General features: G+C 34.8%; 1 protein-coding gene across 1 annotated transcript in view; it reads left to right on the top strand.

Moving 5' to 3' along the window:
• Positions 1–18718, top strand: part of COG5 (component of oligomeric golgi complex 5) — a 377356-nt gene that overhangs the window by 234349 nt on the left and 124289 nt on the right. The window contains exon 11 of the mRNA XM_054494192.2: positions 14647–14728. Within this exon, the coding sequence (XP_054350167.1) occupies positions 14647–14728 (82 nt within the window). The remainder of the gene's footprint in view (positions 1–14646; positions 14729–18718) is intronic.

The following is an 18718-nucleotide window of genomic DNA, read 5'->3' as shown; positions in this document are numbered from 1 at the left end:
TACATTCAAGGTTTATATTGATATCTGAGGTTTTGAGCTTATTATGAAGTTGTTAGCTGGTTACTTTGTAGTTTCTATTGTGTGGTTGATTTATAGGATGTGTTGGCCATGTAAAGTGTGTGTGTTTTTGTGGTAACAGGTATCATTCTTTCATTTCCATGGTTAGCACTCCCTTAAGGATCTCTTGTTGCGTATCTATTCTTATGCTTTTTAGCCATTTTAATATCATCTTTGAAGAAAAATCTATTGAAGTCTTTTGTCTATTTTAAATCAGGTTATTTTTGGCTGTTACTATATATTCTAGATATTAACTTATTGTCTAATATATGGCTAGCAAATATTTTATCCCATTCTGTAGGTTGCTTTTACTCTCTGTTGTTTCCTCTACTGCATAGAAATCTTCAAGTTTGATGTAGTGTAATTTATTTTTGCTTTTGGTATCATATATAAGTAATTGCCAAATCCAGTGTCATGGAGCTTTTCCTTATTTTGGTCTAGGAGCTTATATTGAAGTCTAATCTTTTAAATTAATTTTTATGTATGGTATAAGGTAAGAATTCAGCTTCTTTCCTTTGCATGTGTATGTATATCTAATTTTCCCAGTAGCATTTATTGATGAGGCTATTCTTTCCCCATTTTATAGCCTTGGTGTACTTGTCAAAGATCATATGGCCATATACTTGAGGGTTTATTTCTGGACTATCTATTCTATGCCATTGGCCTATATGTCTTGTTTCATACTGGTACCATACTGTTTTGATTATGGAAGCTTTGTAATATATTTTGAAGTCAGAATGTATGAGACCACTAGTTTTGTTTTCCTTCTCAAAAAAGATATTTGAGGTCCTTGAGACTTCATATGAATTTTAGGATTGTTTTTCTTATTTCTACTAAAAATGCCATTGAGATTTCTTCAGCACAAAAATTGATTTCCTTTTATTGAAGAAAAATGTAGTTGTGGACAAAAACGTGGGTTTTTGTTGATGGCAGCCCATTGTTCAGTGCATCATGGTAACATTATGCAGCTTTAATGCTGAAGTGGAATACATCTCAATTCTGAGGATACTGGTTTTGATCCTGTTTTTAAAAATTGATACATAATTTCTATACATATTCATGGGGTACTTATGATATTTTCTTTCATGCATAGAATGTAATGATCAAGTTAGGGTATTTAGGGTATTCATCTCCTCAGGTACCTATTTCCATGTGGGAACATCTCAAGTCCTGTCTTCAAGCTATTTTGCAATAAAAAATACATTGTTGTTAACTATAGCCACCTTACTCTGCTATTGAACATTAGAACTTATTTCTTCTAACTGTATGTTTTTACCCATTTACCAACCCCCACTTTCTCCCCCACCCAAAACACACACCCCTTCCCAGCCTCTTTGATATCTATCCTTCTTCTTTCTCCCTCCATGAGATCAAAATTTTAAGCTCCCATATATGAGTAAAAATGTGCAATCTTTTGTCTTTCTGTGCTTGGCTTGTTTCACTTAATGACTTGCAGTTCCATCAGCATTGCTGCAGATGTCCAGATTTCATTCTCTTTTTGTGGCCAAGTAGTATTCCATTGTGTATATATGTCATGTTTTCTTTATCCATTCATCCTTCAATGGACACTTAGGTGATTTCATATCTTTGCTTTTGCGAATAGTGCTACAATAAACATAAACCCCTTTGATACACTATATCCTTTTCTTTAGATAAATACCCAGTAATGGGATTGCTGAAGTATATGGTAGTTCTCTTTTTAGTTTTTTGAGAAATCTCTGTACTATTTTCCGTAGTGGCTATACTAATTTACCTTTCCACCAACAATGCGTAAGTTTTCCCTTTTCTCCGCATCCTCACCAGTATCTGTTATTTTTTGTTTTTTTAATAGTAGTCATTCTAACTGGGGTAAGGTCATATCTCGTTGTGGTTTTGATTTGCATTTGCCTGATGATTAGTGATGTTGACAATTTTTTAATGTACCTGTTGTCCATTTGTATGTCTTCTCTTGAGAAACGTCTATTCCAGTCCTTTGCCCACTTTTTAATGGGATTATTTGTTTCTTACTGTTGAATTGACTGAGTTCTTTCTATGTTCCGGATATTTGTCCTTCTGGCTCCCAGGCGGTCTGCACTGGTCTTGGCTGTGGCTGCAATGAGCTGGCTGGGTCATTCCCCAGGCCCACAGGTGGCATATGCAAGTGAGTGACTGCTGTGGTAGTAGCGGTAGCCTGGGTTGAGAACCTGCTGTACATCATTTTGTTTAAAATTACAATTGAAAAACCCTGTCAGTGACTTTAATTGAGGAACATTGTGAACTCATAAATTGATTTAAAAAAATTTTATTTTGTAATATGCATATTTTCAGGTATATGTGATAATTTGTTACGTTCATATAATGTGTAAAGATCAAATCAAGGTAATTGGGATATCCATCACCTTAAGTATATATTTTATTTATGAATTTGAATTATTCTCTTACAGCCATTTTGAAATGTACAATAGATTATTGTTAACTGTCATCACCCTGCTGATCTATCAAACTTTGGGTCTTATTTCTTCTATCTAACTGTATATTTGTAGTCATCAATCAGCCCCTCTTTGTGTACCTCTCCCCTCGATTTTTTCCAACATCTGGTAACCACCAGTCTACTCACTATCTTCATGAGATCCACATTTCTAGCCACACATAGTGTAAGAATATGCAATATTTGTGTTTCTATGCTCGGTGTATTTCACTTTTCATACAGTTTCAGTCATGTTGCTGCAAATGAAAGGATTTCACTCTTTTTTATGACTGAATAATATTCTACTGGGTATATATGCCACATTTTATTTATTTATCCCCTGATGGACAATTAGGTTGATTTCATACTTTGACTGTTGTGAATAGTGCTTCATTAAACAAGGGAGTACAGATATCTTTTTGATATATTTTATTTCTTTCTTTTGGATGATCTGGCCATTACTGAGAGTGGGGTTTTGAAGTTCTCTACTATTATTGTGTTGCCATCTATCTCTCCTTTTAGATATGTTAATGTTTTCTTTATATACTTGGATGTTTCAATATTGGGTGCATACATATTTATAATTGTTATATATCTTCTTGCCAAATTGACCCCTTTCTCATTATATAGTGATCTTTGTCCTTTTTATAGTCTTTGGCTTGTAGTCTCTTTTATCTGATATAAGTATAGTTTTTCCTGCTCTTTTTGGTTTCCAGTTGCATAGAATATCTTTTTGCATCCCTTTACATTCAGTTCATGTGTGTCTTTGTAGGTGAAGTAGGTTTCTTGCAGGCAGTGTATAGTTGAGTCTTGTTTCTTGATCCATTCAGCTACTCTGTGTCTTTTATTGTAATTGTACAATTGAATCCATTTACATTCACTGTTATTACTAATAAGTAAGAACTCACTACTGCCATTTTGTTTGTTTCCGGTTGTTTTGTAATTCCTCTTCCTTTTTCCCTTTCTTACTGTATTTTGTTAGCGCTTAAGTAATTTTTGTCTGATAGTATGTTTTAATTTGTTGCTTTTTATTTTTAGTAAATGTTTTAGAGACTTTTGAATCATTATGAGGCTTACAAAAAACATAAGTTGTTTTGTTTTATTTTATTACTTTTTCAGACGAAGTCTTGCTGTGTAGCCCAGGCTGGAGTGCAGTGGTGCGATATCAGCTCACTGCAACCTCCACCTCCTGGGTTCAAGCGATTCTCCTGCCTCAGCCTCCTGAGTAGCTGGGATTACAGGTGCACACCACTGCACCTGGCTATTTTTTGTATTTTTAGTAGAGACAGGGTTTCACCATGTTGGCCAGGCTGGTCTTGAACATAAGTTATTTTAAAGAGATAACAACTTAGATGACAAAAGATACAAAGAAAGAAAAAACTTTAAAAACTTTACATTTTAACTCCATTCTCCTATATTCTGACTTTTTGTTTGCTCAATTTACTTTTTTTCACTGAGAAAACACCTGTGAATCAATTTACATATTTTTGTGTTGCCTATAAATATAAAACACGTCAATCTCTAAATATCAATATGATATATCTGATTGCTATAGCTATTATTGTTTTTCATAGATGTGTCATGCTAGAATTATGAGTGGATCACACAGCACATTTACAGTATTAGAGTATTCTGGTTTTGTTTGCGTATTTAATTTTACCGGTGGGTTTTATACCTTCAGATGTTTTTGTTTATTTGCATATTACTGTTTTTTTTTTCTTTCAGAATTTTAAGAACTCCATTTAGTATCTCTTGTAAGACAGGTCTGATGGTGGTGAATCCTTTCAACTTCTATCTTCTTCCTTTTTGAAGCATAGCTTTGTTGGATACAGTATTTTGGATAGCATTTTTTTTTTCACTTTGAAAATGTTATCCCACTCTCTCCTGGCCTGTGTGGTTACCATTGAGAAGTCTGTTGCCAGACCAACTGTAGCACTCCTTTATATAGTATTAGTTTCTTTTGCTGCTTTTAGGATCTTCTCTTTGTTCTTGGCCTCTGAGATTTTAATTATTATATGCCTTGGGGTAGTTTTATTTGGTTCTAATCTGTTTGATTTTTTTCAGCCTTCCTGTAACTGGATATTCATAGCCTTCTCAAATTTTGGAAGTTTTTTTTATAATCTTCAAGCTTGGAATACTTCTGTAAGATCAACTTCTTTAGCTTCTGCTTATGAATGGAAACATGCAGCATTTATCTTTCTGTTCCTGGCTTATCTTACTTAACATAATGTCCTCCAGCCTCATTCATGTTACCTTGAATGACAGAATTTCATTCTTTTTATAAAGGCTGAATAGTATTCTATAGTGTGGATATACCACATTTTCTTAATCCATTTCTCCGTAGATACTTAGGTTTTTTCCATATCTTGACTAGTGCTGCAGTAAACATGAGAATGAAGATACCTCTTTGACATACTGATTTCCTTTCCTTTGGATATATACCTGGTACTGGGATTGCAGGAATTTTCAAAATACTAGTAAACCATGCATTCTTAACTGGGGGCAATATTGACCCCAAGGGAGAGAAAATAGTTCTTATTTTTCTTTCTTAGTTTCTCTTATTAGGGAGAAACTAAACCTTATTAATCAAATCTAATTATAGTATATAATTATATATTAAATATAAGCAAAATATATGTACTATATTATATAGGTATAAGTATAGTTAATTCTTTAATTTTTATTTTGGGAGAGTGATAGTAAAAAAAAAAAGGTTGAGACACACTGCAGTAAACTATATGAAAGGGGTTTTAAACCCTTTAACACCATTATTTAACAGTGATCTCTAGGTAAGAGTATGAGATTAGGCATTAGACATTTGAGTTTAAAGAGGAACTTTTACTTTTTACAATATGTACGCTATTATTGAAATTTTTACATCCAGAATTTACTGTTCTAGTTAGCATTAACTTTTAGATTATCTCTATTGCTCCTCCAAAAAATTTAAAAGAATAATGGAAACATCATATTTAATCCTTTCATCCGGAGACAACACCTGTTACTATTTTGTAAAAAGTCTTCGTGTTTATCTGTATATATTTTAATAAATGCTACCTGTTCTACCTTCAAAATGTATTTAAAATCTGACTACTTTTCACTATCTTTGACTGCCTCATTAATCTAAGCTCTTATTTTATAAAACAAAAAGTTGATTGCATTATAAATATTTTTTTCTCTCTGAACAATATACATGTAAAAGCTAATATTTTGATTTTATTGGAAATTCTTTGGGTTTCTTATTTTGCTCTGTAGTGTGTGTATAGGGTTGTACATGTATAGGGTTTCTTTGCTCTGTGGTGTTCATCTTGAAGTTTCTATTTAATTTCCATAGCTTTCTTCTTTGTAATGAGACAGCAAAATGTTTCCCCTGAAGGCTATTTTTCAACAAAGAGAAATTTTTCTTTGCCTTATTTTATTTGCTTTGCCAGGATCCCTCTGCTTTGAATCCAGAAAATGATTAAGAACTAATTTAAAATTAATGTATACTTCGTTTCTTTGATCAAATCGGCAGGCTTCCTTATTCACAACATGATTTATCCACAGAGATCTCTGGCACAGACCTTTTGTTAAGTCTTTCACACTCTCCTTCCTTTGATCTTAATTTAGCTCCCTCTGCTTCTCTCTGACCTCCTCTCAGTAAGCACACTGACTTAGAGACAATTTATCAAGGACCAAAAAAAATTGTATTGCTTATCCTCACCTCCCCCATCTGCCTCAAAGGTGTCTACTTCTTTTTCAGGCTTAGTTTTCAACTTTTGTTTTTTGATTCCACATCATCCCATCTTGGTTTTCTCCAGTATCAACTTCTTTCCTCCTTCCTTCTTTTCAATGTTTTACCATCTAAATATTTTTTTAAAACAACAAAAACCTGAGTCCTTTATTTTCTTCTAAACCCTTTTTTCCTTCACACTCAGGTTTCAGTAAGCTACCTGGTATCTCTACTTCCCTGCTTCTCTTTTGCCCCACACCCTTGATGTTAAGGTTTCACTCTACTGAAACCTTGTTGCTCAGTGCACCTTAGTGACCCAGCTGCCAAATCCTTCTGCCCACTTCCCAGACCATGTTTACTTCACTCCTCTGAGGTGATTGACCCTTCTTCTTAAATCTCTCCTCCCTCAGGTATTCTCACTCTTCAGAATTCCTTTACTGATTCCTCCTCCTCTTCATCCCCTTCCTTTTAAAATATTTATAAAATTTCAAACATATACCAAACTATAGAACCCAAGTATAGGACGGTGAATCCCTATGTACCTGCCATCCAGTTTCAGTGATTATTAACTTATGCTCAATCTTTATTTTATAATCATCTCCACCCACTCCTCTCTCTCCACTCTGAATCATTTCTTCCATCAACTTTTAATTGATTTGTTCCCTGTGGCCCACCCTCAACATTATTTTCTTCCCATGCCACATGCAATATATGGAAAAGCTTGCACAGGCTAATAGTTTCTACCACCTCTAAATGCTGATAACACTTAAATCTATTTTTTTAGCATAGGTCTTGCTGAAAAGCAGTCAGTGGCCAGGTATGGTGGCTCATGCCTGTAATCCCAGCACTTTCAGAGGCCAAGGTGGGTGATCACATGAGGTCAGGAGTTCGAGACCATCCTGGCCAACATGGCGAAACCCCATCTCTACTAAAAATACAAAAATTATCTGGGTGTGGTAGCAGGTGCCTGTAATCCCAGCTACTCAGGAGGCTGAGGCACGGGAATCATTTATCATTTGAATCCTGGAGGCGGAGGCTGCAGTGAGCCGAGATCGTGCCACTGTACTCCAGCCTGGGTAACAGAGTGGGACTCCATCTCAAAAAAAAAAAAAAAAAAAGACGCGAGCAGGGTCATCTCCACTTGGATGCCCCACAGGTTCCAGAAGTATAAGTCTAAAAGAGCACATCTTTCTTTGCCCACCTGCTGCTCCTTCTTAAATTCTATTTTGGTTGCATAATCTTCATCCTCCTAGTTCTTCATAAATATATTTAGTCCTAGTTATTAATAAATACATCTTCTGGCCCATCAAGTTGTATCAGTTTTCCTGCTGTCCACTCTTACTCTACTACTATGGCCATAGAAAGGTCCCTTTTGCCTAGATTTTTTCAGTAAATTCCTAACTGATCTTTTTGCCTGTAGACTTGGTACCACCCCACACACTATTCGTCTTCCACATTATTATCAGAGTGATTTTCTTTTCTTTCTTTCTTTTTTTTTTTTGAGATGGAGTCTTGCTCTGTTGCCCAGTCTGGAGTGCAATGGTGTGATCTCGGCTCACTGCAAGCTCCGCCTCCCGGGTTCACGCCATTCTCCTGCCTCAGCCTCCCGAGTAGCTGGGACTGTAGGCACCCGCCACCATGCCTGGTTAATTTTTTTGTATTTTTAGTAGAGATGGTGTTTCATAGTGGTAGCCAGGGTGGTCTCGATCTCCTGACCTTGTGATCTCGGCCTCCCAAAGTGCTGGGATTCCAGACGTGAGCCACTGTGCCCAGCCCAGAATGATTTTCTTATAGCACAGCTTGATCATGGTATTATCTTATTAAAACTCTCAAGCGATTCACTATTATATCTATGATGAATGTAGACATACCTTGATCTGATCCTTGTCTTACTTTCCATTCTTATGTCCTCCCTCTTTCCTGAATGCTCACTTTTTATTCAGGGGATAGAAAACACTTTTTCACATCTCTGTGTACTATTAGCTGGGTGTGGTGGCACGCACCTGTAGTCCCAACTACTCGGGAGGCCTAGACAGGAGAATCGCTTGAACCCGGAAGGCGGAGGTTGCAGTGAGCCGAGATCGCACCGCTGCACTCCAGCCTGGGCAACAGGGTGAGACTCTGTCTCAAAAAAAAAAAAAAAAAGGCTCTAGCTCAAGAGATCCTGATTCTTCATAACAAAATAAATCCCATGAAAATATTATTTCTACTATTTATGTGAGGAAATCAAAAGCTCAGAAAGATGAAGTCACCTTTCTAAAGTCACAGCACAAGTGATAGACCTTGGATTTAAGTCAAGGTTATTTGACTTCAAAACCCATACTCTTTTCACTATACCCAGCACAATAAGGTTAGCATGAAAGTTTGGACCTTATTCAATGTGCAGCAAGAAGCTGTCAAATATATTTGAGCCAGGAAATCCATGATCAATTTGGTGTTATAAAGAGAAAAACTAAAGAATATATGCTTTGAAAGCTGTTTTGTTTAAGTATTAATTATTCTAAGTTTCTCTGTATACATTTAATTATGTTGAAATCAATGACTAAAGCAAAGGCCAAGCCATAATTCTAAATAATAGATTTATCTTTAAAAAGTTGTGACATTTTTGTATATTTTACTTTTGTTCTATTTATATGTAATAATATGTGTCTGTTTAGTTTTATTATCAGCTTACATGGTCTCAGCCAAAAGTCCAAATTTCATTGTTTCTTAAAGTTAGAATTATACTGTTTGTATTTATAACCAAGAAACAAGGTCAGAAAGATACTTTAAATTACAAATGTTTCCCTGAATTGATCTGATAACATGATTCCATTTAACTTAATGTAAGACATACTGGGAGTCAGTTATAAATAGATCATTGTCAAATATCCTTCCAGTTCAAATCTACTTGAATTATTCAAAATGTAGTTCAATTAATTTTGTTTCAAAATGTTTAGAAGCAAATATGTAACAGGCTGACTTGACTTGAAACAAGCACAATGATTTTTGTATAGCTTCATATTTTCTTTATGCAGGAAATTATATTTATGTGATGTAGTTTTGACAGTAAAATTTTGTTTTTGTTTTCTTAAAGACAGGGTCTTATTCTGTCATCCAGGCTGGATTGCAGTGGTGCGATCCTGGCTCACTGCAGCCTTGAACTCCTGAGCTAAAGCAGTCTCCTGCCTCAGGCTCCCAAGTAGCTGAGACCATGGGCACATGCTCCCACACTCAGCTAATTTTTAAAATTTTTGTGTAGAAACGGGGGGTCTTGCTGTTGCCCAGGCTGGTCTTGAACTCCTGGCCTCAAGCGATCCTCCCACCTTGGCCTCCCAAACTGTTGGAATTACGGGTATAAGCCACTGCACATGGCAATAACATTTCTGACTATCCTTTGATAATTAAAATTAACATTCTATCTTTTTATATTTTGGTAGGAGATATAGATTTACTATTATATAGTATAGTATATGTACAGATACTATTATATATGTGTATATATAGGGATACATTATACATACACAGCATATATATATATGTATAAATAGATGGGTATATAGATAGAGAAAATCATTGCTTTAACATATTATCTTACCCCCAAATCCACTTTTTTATTATTATCTTCTATACTTTCCCATTCCCTCTGAATCTACTTTATCTCTCTCTATCTCTCCCAAGGACTTTTCACATCCTTTCTTGTTCCAACAGCTATGTGTCCTTCTTAGTACATCTCTTTAGTAGCTGCCTCTAGCTCTTAATTTAGACAAGTCCTTGGGGTGGATTGATTGATTTATTCAACACTTGTATTAGGGTATCAGGGTTCTTCAGAGAAACAAAAGCAACAGGAAATGTTATATATTTGTATATAGAAAATAAGGAATTGGCCAATGGGATTATGGAGACAAGTTTGTAGATCTGTAGATCTGTAGTTGGCAAGCTGGAAAGCCAATGATGTAGTCCCAGTCCAAAGGCCTGCAGGCTCAGACCTAGAAAAAGCTGGCGATTCAGTGGTGGCGTGTGCCTGTAGTCCCAGGTACTCAGGAGGCTGAGGCAGGAGAATCACTTGAGCCCAGGAGGCGGAGGTTGCAATGAGCCAAGATCACACCTCTGCACTCCAGCCTGGGCGACAGAGCGAGACTCCATCTTAAAAAAAAATAATAAAAACATAATAAAATAATAAAAATAAAATAAATAGTTTTCTGTTTCCAAAAAGTTTCCTTAAAAATATTTTTACTATTGTTTTAACTAGTGAAATTTCTTAAGAGTTTTATGGGGGAAAGAATCTCAGGCTATGATAATTGTACTAAAATATGTATTAGAATAACTTTTTTAAATAAGGGAAGTAACTAATTCATTTTCCCTGTCCCCCATCTCTTGGCAATTACCATTATTCTTTCTGCTTCTAAGAGTTTGACTATTTTAGCTACTTCATATAAGTAGAATCTTGCAGCATTTATCTTTTTGTGACTGGCTTGTTTCACTTAGTGTAACATCTTCAAGGTTCATTCATGTTGTAGCATATGATAGGATTTCTTTCTTTTTTAAGACTGAATAGTGTTCTATTGTAAGTACAGTCATGCACCACATAATGACATTTCAGTCAATAATAGGCTGCACATACAACTGTGGCCTCGTAAGACTGTAGTACTGTATATTTGGTGTGTCTTTTTGATGTTTAGATACACAAATGTACTATTGTGTTACAATTACCTACAGTATTCATTACAATAACATGTACAAGTTTGTAGCCCAGGAATGATAGGCTATCACATAAAGCCTACTTGTGTGGTAGGCTGTCCCATCTAGGTTTGTGTAAGTACATTCTGTGATTTTTGCACAATGACAGAATTGCCTAATGAGGCATTTCTCAGGCACATTCCTATCATTCAGAAATGCATGACTGAATATACTACATTTTCTTTATCCATTCATTCTTTGATAGACATTTGGGTTGTTACCATCTCTTGGCTCTTATGAATAAAGCTGCAGTGAACATGAGTATTCAAATAAATCTTCAAGATCCTGCTTTCAGCTCTTTTACTTATATACCCAGAAGTGGAATTGCTGGATCATATGGTAATTTTGAGCAACCTCCCTAATGTTTTCCATAGCGACTACACTATTTTACATTTCTACCAACAGTGCACAAAGTTTCCAGTTTCTCCACATCCTCGCTGACACTTGTTATTTACCGGTTTTTTATAGTAGCCATCCTAATGGATGTGAGATGACATCTCAGTATGGTTTTGATTTGCATTTCCATGATGATTAGTGATATTGAGGATCTTTTCATGTGCTTGTTGGCCAGCCATTTATTTATTTGCTTTGGAGAAGTGTCTACTCAAGTCCTTTGCCTGTTTTTTAATCATGGTATTTGTTTTTTTAATTGTTGAATTGTCAGAGCCATTTATATATTCTGAATATTAACTCCTTATTAGATATATGGTTAGCAAATGTTTTCCCCCATTCTGTAGGTTGCCTTTTTACTCTATTGATTGTTTCTTTTGCTGCACAGAAAATTTCAAGTTAGGTATAGTCCAGTTTGTCTATTTCTGCTTTTGTTGCCTGTGTTCATGGTGTCCTATACAAGAATTATTGCCAACTCCAGTGTCATAGAGCTTTTCTCCTATGTTTTTTTTCTAGGAGTTATAATTTCAGGTCTTAGGTTTAAGTCCTTAATCCAATTTGAGTTAGTTTTTATATATGGTATGAGGTAAAGGTTCAACTTTATTCTTTTGCATGTGTATATCCAGTTTTCCCAGCAGCATTTATTGAAGAGACTGTCCTTTTCCTATTGTGTAGCCTTGGCACCCTTGTTCAAGATTGTATGACTGTATACTTGATCATTTATTTTTTTGTCTCTCTATTTCATTGGTCCATATGTCTGTCTTTATGCTGGTACCATACTGTTTTGATTACTGAAGCTTGGTAATATGGTTTTTTCCATTTGGATGGGTTTTATTTGGGTTTTTAGAGATAGGATCTCCCTTTGTTGCCCAGGCTGGCTGCAAACGCCTAGGCTCAAGCAATTCTCCCACCTCATCCTCCAAGTAAGCTGAGACTACAGGTGTGTTCCACTGCACCTGGCTCTGTAATATGCCTTGAAGTCAGGAAGTCTGAGGCCTCTAGCTTTGTTTGTTTGTTTTTTCCCTCAAGAAAGATATTTGGATATTTGGGATCCCTGGAGATTCTCTATTAATTTTAGTATTTTTTTATTTCTGCAAAAATGCCATTGAGATTTTGAGAATCTGCAGATCATTTGGGGAGTATGGACATTTTAACAATATTAGGTCTTCCAATCCATAACACAGGATGCTTTCCATTTACTTGTGTCTTCTTTAATTTCTTTCAACCATATTGTGTAGTTTTCAGTATACAAGTTTTTTACCATCTTGAATAAGTTTATTCTTAAGTATTCTTTTGGATACTGTTATAAAAATAGGGTAGTTTTCTTCATTTTTTTCTGGATACTTCATTGTTAGTTTGTAGAAACACACTAATTTTTATGTGTTGATTTTGTAGGCTACAACTTGGCTGAATTCAGTTATTATTTTAACAGGCCTTTTTGAGGAGTCTAGGATTATCTACATACAAGATCATATCATCTAGAAACAGATATAATTTTACTTCTTCCATTCCAATTTGGATGCTTTTTATTTATTTTTCTTGCTTGGTCCTTCTGGCAGGACTCCTAGTACTATATCATATAGAAGTGGTAAGAGTGGGCATCCTGGCCTTGTTCCTGATCTTAGAGGGAAAGCTTTCTGTTTTGCACCATGGAGTAGGATGTTAGCTGCAGATTTTTCTTATGTGGCCTTTATTATGTTGATGTAATTTCCTTTGAGTCCTAGTTTGTTGAGTGTTTTTATCATCAGATGGTGTTAAATTTTGTTGAATGCTTTTTCTGCATTAATTGAGACGACCATGTGGTTTTAGTCCTTCATTCTGTTAATGTGGTATATTATACTTCCTTAACATGATGAAAAGCATCTACTTTAAACTAAGATACGCAAGACATAATACATAAAATCTTAGGAATCCGAATGTATTTTCTGATCGTTGCATAAGAAATCAACAATGATTTGATTTGCCTTGTTTATGATAAACAGTTCTTGAGTAAATTTACAACCATAAGACTTATTTTAAAAAGGAACAATAATGAAAATGAAAGTGCACACAGGTATAAAAGTCACAAATCAGTATTTTTCATTGGTCATTTTGTTCACTTGTCCAAAATTATAATTTTATTTTGGGGACTGTAGCAATATTTTAACATTAGAGATATTTTATTTTATTTTTACTCTTACTTTGTTTTTTTGTTTATTTGTTTGTTTCTTGAGACCGAGTTTTGGTCAGTTGCCCAGGCTGAAGTGCAGTGGCGCAATCTTGGCTCACTGCAACCTCGGCCTCCTGGGCTTAAGCGATTCTCCTGCCTCAGTCTCCCTAGTAGCTGGGATTACAGGCATGTGCCAGCACACCTGGCTAATTTTTGTATTTTTAGTAGAGACGGGGTTTCACCATGTTGGCAAGGCTGGTCTCAAACTCCTGACCTCTGGTGATCCACCCGCCTTGGCCTCCCAAAGTGCTGGGATTACAGTTGTGAGCCACTGTGCCCAGTCTTAAAATATTACTTTGAACCATATGAAGTTGGCATTTCTGGCTGCAAAAATAGTAGAATATTGGCAGTGTTATATTGTATGCCACACATGTGGATGTATCTTAAAGTATTTGGCAAAATTTCTAAGAGTGTGATTCTGTTTTAACAGTGTTAAAGTTCTTTGTCTTTCTTTAACAAATGATACTTTAATTAATATTTGTCTTTTCTTTATAGTGCTTACTTTTTAAAACGTATATTCAAAGTTGAAAGTATCATACTAAACTGAGTGGTAGTAATTCCTGTGAGTTTTTTTAAAACTATATCTAGGCTTCAGCCATTCTCTTTTGTAATAGTGAATTATTTCTTGTTAGTTATCCTTGATGTAAGCATGCTTTTGTCTATCATTTTGTTATAGTCACACAAATTGCCCTCCGTATTTAAAAAAATGATGATGACAGTAATAATTGTAATAATAGCTAACATTCATTGAGAGTTTATTGTATTTCAGGCATTGTCCCAAGACTTATATTAATTTGTTTAATCCTCATAATTATCCTGCAATGTTATCACCGTTTTTCATATGAAGAACAAAGGCCCTGAATGGCTAAGCAACATGCCCAAGGTTACGCCAGCTATTACGTGGCAGAGAAGAATAATGACTACTTGAACATGAGACATAATTTGAATAATCTTTATACTTCCATTTAATTAATAATTCTATTGTTTGATGGTTAGATGTCTAAAATTTTTATTTAAATTTTAAATAAATTTTCAAGGTTACATGTTACCCATTATGATTTCTTAAAATAAATGAATTTTTTTTATTTTTTAAAAATTTTTGTTTGTTGTTCACAGGATGGACAACCTGAAATTTTCTACACATTTTGGAATTCAGTTACTCAGGCACTTTCTTCTCAATTTCATATGGCAACAAACTGTAAGTTTACTACTTATTTTGAAAATTAATTTCAAAGTTTTAAGTTATTTTATCATTTGATGTCAAGAAGCTTTGCTGTATTGGTTTACAAAACATTTTTATTGCTATTTTAAAATTCCTGGCTAATTGTCATTTTGTCTAGATGTTTAATCTGGAATCTCTTAGACATATATTCAGTAAACAAAATTTTTACACATTTTTGTAATTAATATTTAGAATAAAATTCTCCAGAAAAATAAGTCAATATCTTATTATTCAGACATCAGAAGAACTCTGTCTGAATTTTTCCTACATAGAGTGTGTAAAGCAGTTAATGTTGAAAAATTTAGTTCATGCTTTTAGAATTAGTTTATAACTAAAAGATATAAAAATACAGAGACTTTGCAAATTTTTTATTGTTAAAAATGAAGATTTAATGAATAAACAGATGAAATATCTACATCATGAATTAAAAGTTGGTCACTCAAATATGTTCCACAAAACTTTTTCTTTATTTCTTTATATCATGAAATAATGGCCTGGTAGGTCTATACAATGAAATATGCAAACCAGCTAATATCTTATGCGTGTGTTTGTCTGAATACTTTAGGTAAGAGCATATAATGTACCTAGGCCTTTAAAAAAGTGTTAAGAGTTCCTTTCTATTTAAATTTTTATTCACAAGCATTTACTAGAAGGACTTACTGTATGCTAAATATGATTTAGTCACTGCCCTCCCCACACTGACCAGAGTTAAATAAACTAGTCTGCTTGTCTCTACCTATTTCTAATGAAGTATGTAATAAGACAGTAACCACAAAGAGGTCTTCATTCATTTGTAGCTAAACAGAACTTAAGCTAATGGGATATTAGGATCCATTTATTCCATTTAGTTGTAGTGTTTTGTTTTTTTCCAGATGGAGTCTCGCTCTGTCACCCAGGCTGGAGTGCAGTTGCGTGATCTCAGCTCACTGCCACCTCCACCTCCTGGGTTCAAGCAATTCTCCTGCCTCAGCCTCCCTAGTAGCTGAGACTACAGGAATGTGCCACCACACCTGGCTAATTTTTTTGTATTTTTAGTAAAGACGGGGTTTCACCATGTTGGTCAGGCTGGTCTCGAACTCCTGACCTCAAATGATTGGCCCGCCTTGGCTTCCCAAAGTGCTGGGATTACAGGCATGAGCCACTGCGCCCGGCCTATTCCATTTACTTGTGAATCACACTGCTCATTTTGGGAGGGAATAAATATCATATATTTCCTTGGTTTTTGTTTTTGCTCAGCTTTATTGAGATATAATTTATATGCAGTAAAAGTCACCAATTTTAAACATAAAATTCTATGATGTTTGACAAATGTTTACATTCATATAACCATCATTACAATTAAGATATAGAACATTTCCATCATCCGCAAATTTTCTTTATGTACTTTTGCAGTTTATCTGCTACCTTCACTCCCTGGGTCCTGGCAACAACTAGAATCATATAGTATGCATTATTTGATCATTAGCATAATGAAGATTCTTCCATGTTGTTGCATATATCGGTAGTCCATTTCCTTTTAAATTGTTGAATTGTATTCCATTGTGTAGATATATACCACAATTTTTTATCCATTCTGCAGTTGGGAAACAAGTTGGATTATTATGAATAAAGTTACAGTTATTTACATACATATATCTCTTTTGTGGACATATGTGTTCCTTCTCTTGTGCAAATATGTAAGGGTGGAATTGCTAAATTATTTGGTAAATGTTGTTTAACTTTACAGAAACTGCAGTGCTGTATTCCAAAATGGATATACCATTTTGCATTTCCATCAACAATGTGTGATAGTTCCAGCTGCTCTGCATTTTTGCCAGTCCACGATATTGTCAGTTATTTTAATTTTAGTCATTCCAATGGGTGTGTACTAGTTTTTTTTATTGGGGTTTTAGCTTCCACTAAACTAATGATGCTTTCTTAGTTCATTTGGGCTGCTACAACAAAATACCACAGACTGGGCAACTTATACATAACAGAAATTTATTTCTCACAGTTCTGGAGAAATGGCAAGTCCAACATCAAGGTACTGGAAGATTTAGTATTTGGTGAGGGCCTGCTTCCTGGTTCATAGACTGTGCCTTCTGACTGTGTGCTCACGTGTTAGAAAAGGATAGGGAAGCTATCTGAGCCTCTTTTGTAAGTGCACTAATCTCATTCATGAGGACTTTCTCCCCCTGACCTCATCACCTCTGAGAGAATCCACTTCCTAACCCCATCACATTTGGTGAGTAGGTTTCAACATATGAATTTGGGGAGATAAAACCATTCAGACCATAGCAGATGTTGACCACATTTTCACAGGCTTAGATGCCATCTGTATAACTTTTTTGGTTTTGTATTTGTCTAAAGGATTGCCCTCTGTTTTTATTGTATTTCTTGTTCTCTTACTGAGTCCCAAGGAATCTTTGCATATTCTGGGTTCAGAGTACTTCCTTAGTTGCATGTTTTGAAGATATTTTCCCCTAGAATGTGGCTTGGCTTTTTGTTTTCTTAACAGTGCCTTCCAAAGGACAAAAGTTTTAAATCCTGATCAAATTCAATGTATCAAAGTTTTAAATAATTTGTACTTTTTTTTGACCTAAAAATTATTGCCTAACCCAAAGTCAGAAGCATTTCCTCTTACATTTTATTTTAGAAGTTTTACTAGATTTGAGTTAATTTTCGTGTATTTTATGAGTTATCTCAACATTCATTTATTTTAGAACATATGGCTCCAAAAAATTATTCTCTGCCTATTGACTTCTTGGAAACTTTTGTTGAAAATCATTTGGTTATCTGTAAGTAAGACTATTTCTGGACTCTGTTTGGTTCCATTTTTCTGAATGTCTATGTTTACATCAGTACAAGAGGGTTTTCGTCACAGTAGTCAAAGTCCTCCTATTTTGTTCTTCTTTATCAAAGTAATTTTGGTTACCATAGGTCTTTTGCATTTCCATATGTGTTTCAGAGTTTTGTTCCTACAATAATTGTCTCCTGGGATTTTGATGAGGATTGCATTGAATCTGCAGATCAATATGTGATGAATTCACAGTTTAATATTGAGTCTTCTGATCCACATCCTGTATCATTCTATTTATTTAGGACTTTTACATTTTCTCTTATAAATGCTTTATAGTTTTTAGCATGCAGTTCTAACAAATCTTTTCTTAAATTTATCACTGTTTTATATATTTTGATGCTATTCTATATGTTATTTTTTCATTTTACTTTATAATTGTTAATTTTTAAAATAGAGAAATACAATTGATACTTGTATTTTGACTTTGTGTCCTCTGACTTTGCCAATCTTACTTATTAGTTCTAGTAGTTATTGGTGATTTCTTACAAATATGAAAGTCTCAGTTTTTGGAATAAAAGAAAGCAAATGTAAAACTCACTTATGGAAGCCCTTTGAAACCCTGATGTCTAAGTTGGGTAAAGAGGTGCCTTCTGATGATAATCATTACGGGAGGTGAGGGTGTAGAAGAAGTCCTGTTTTAACTTTGGACTCAGTTTACTGGGAAGGAAAGGATGTCTGTACTTAACCAATCATGGTTTTCAGTTCACTGAGCTTCCAAAAAAATCAGTGTGAAGTTTTTCTTAAGCATTATCATCTCCTTTCTCTCAGAGAGTCCTGTAATTATGGAGAGGGTCTCATTTTACAGTGTGACAGAGGGGACATATATTTATACCTTTAATTATACCTCCCTCTGATCTCTCTTTCCATACTTATCCTTTAAGATACTAGACAATGAAATAGATCTTCTTTTACTGACCAACCTAACCTGTAATTGCAACCAGTTTTAGACTTGGACAACCAGAAAGACACCCTTGATATGCATCATGACCTAGGCTGGTTGGGGTTTCCTTGTGCTGATTACTGAATCTTGAGATCTCTTAGTGTTGCTGATGTTTAGATAAAAATTCAGTTGGACAAAACAAGATTATATTTCCTACCATTCACACCAAGAGGGGAACCAGGAACAT

Source organism: Pongo pygmaeus, chromosome 6, assembly GCF_028885625.2.
Source record: "Pongo pygmaeus isolate AG05252 chromosome 6, NHGRI_mPonPyg2-v2.0_pri, whole genome shotgun sequence".
In the NCBI taxonomy this organism is placed as follows: domain Eukaryota; kingdom Metazoa; phylum Chordata; class Mammalia; order Primates; family Hominidae; genus Pongo; species Pongo pygmaeus.
The sequence above is the reverse complement of the archived record's forward strand: the minus strand, read 5'-3'. Positions and strand labels throughout refer to the sequence as shown.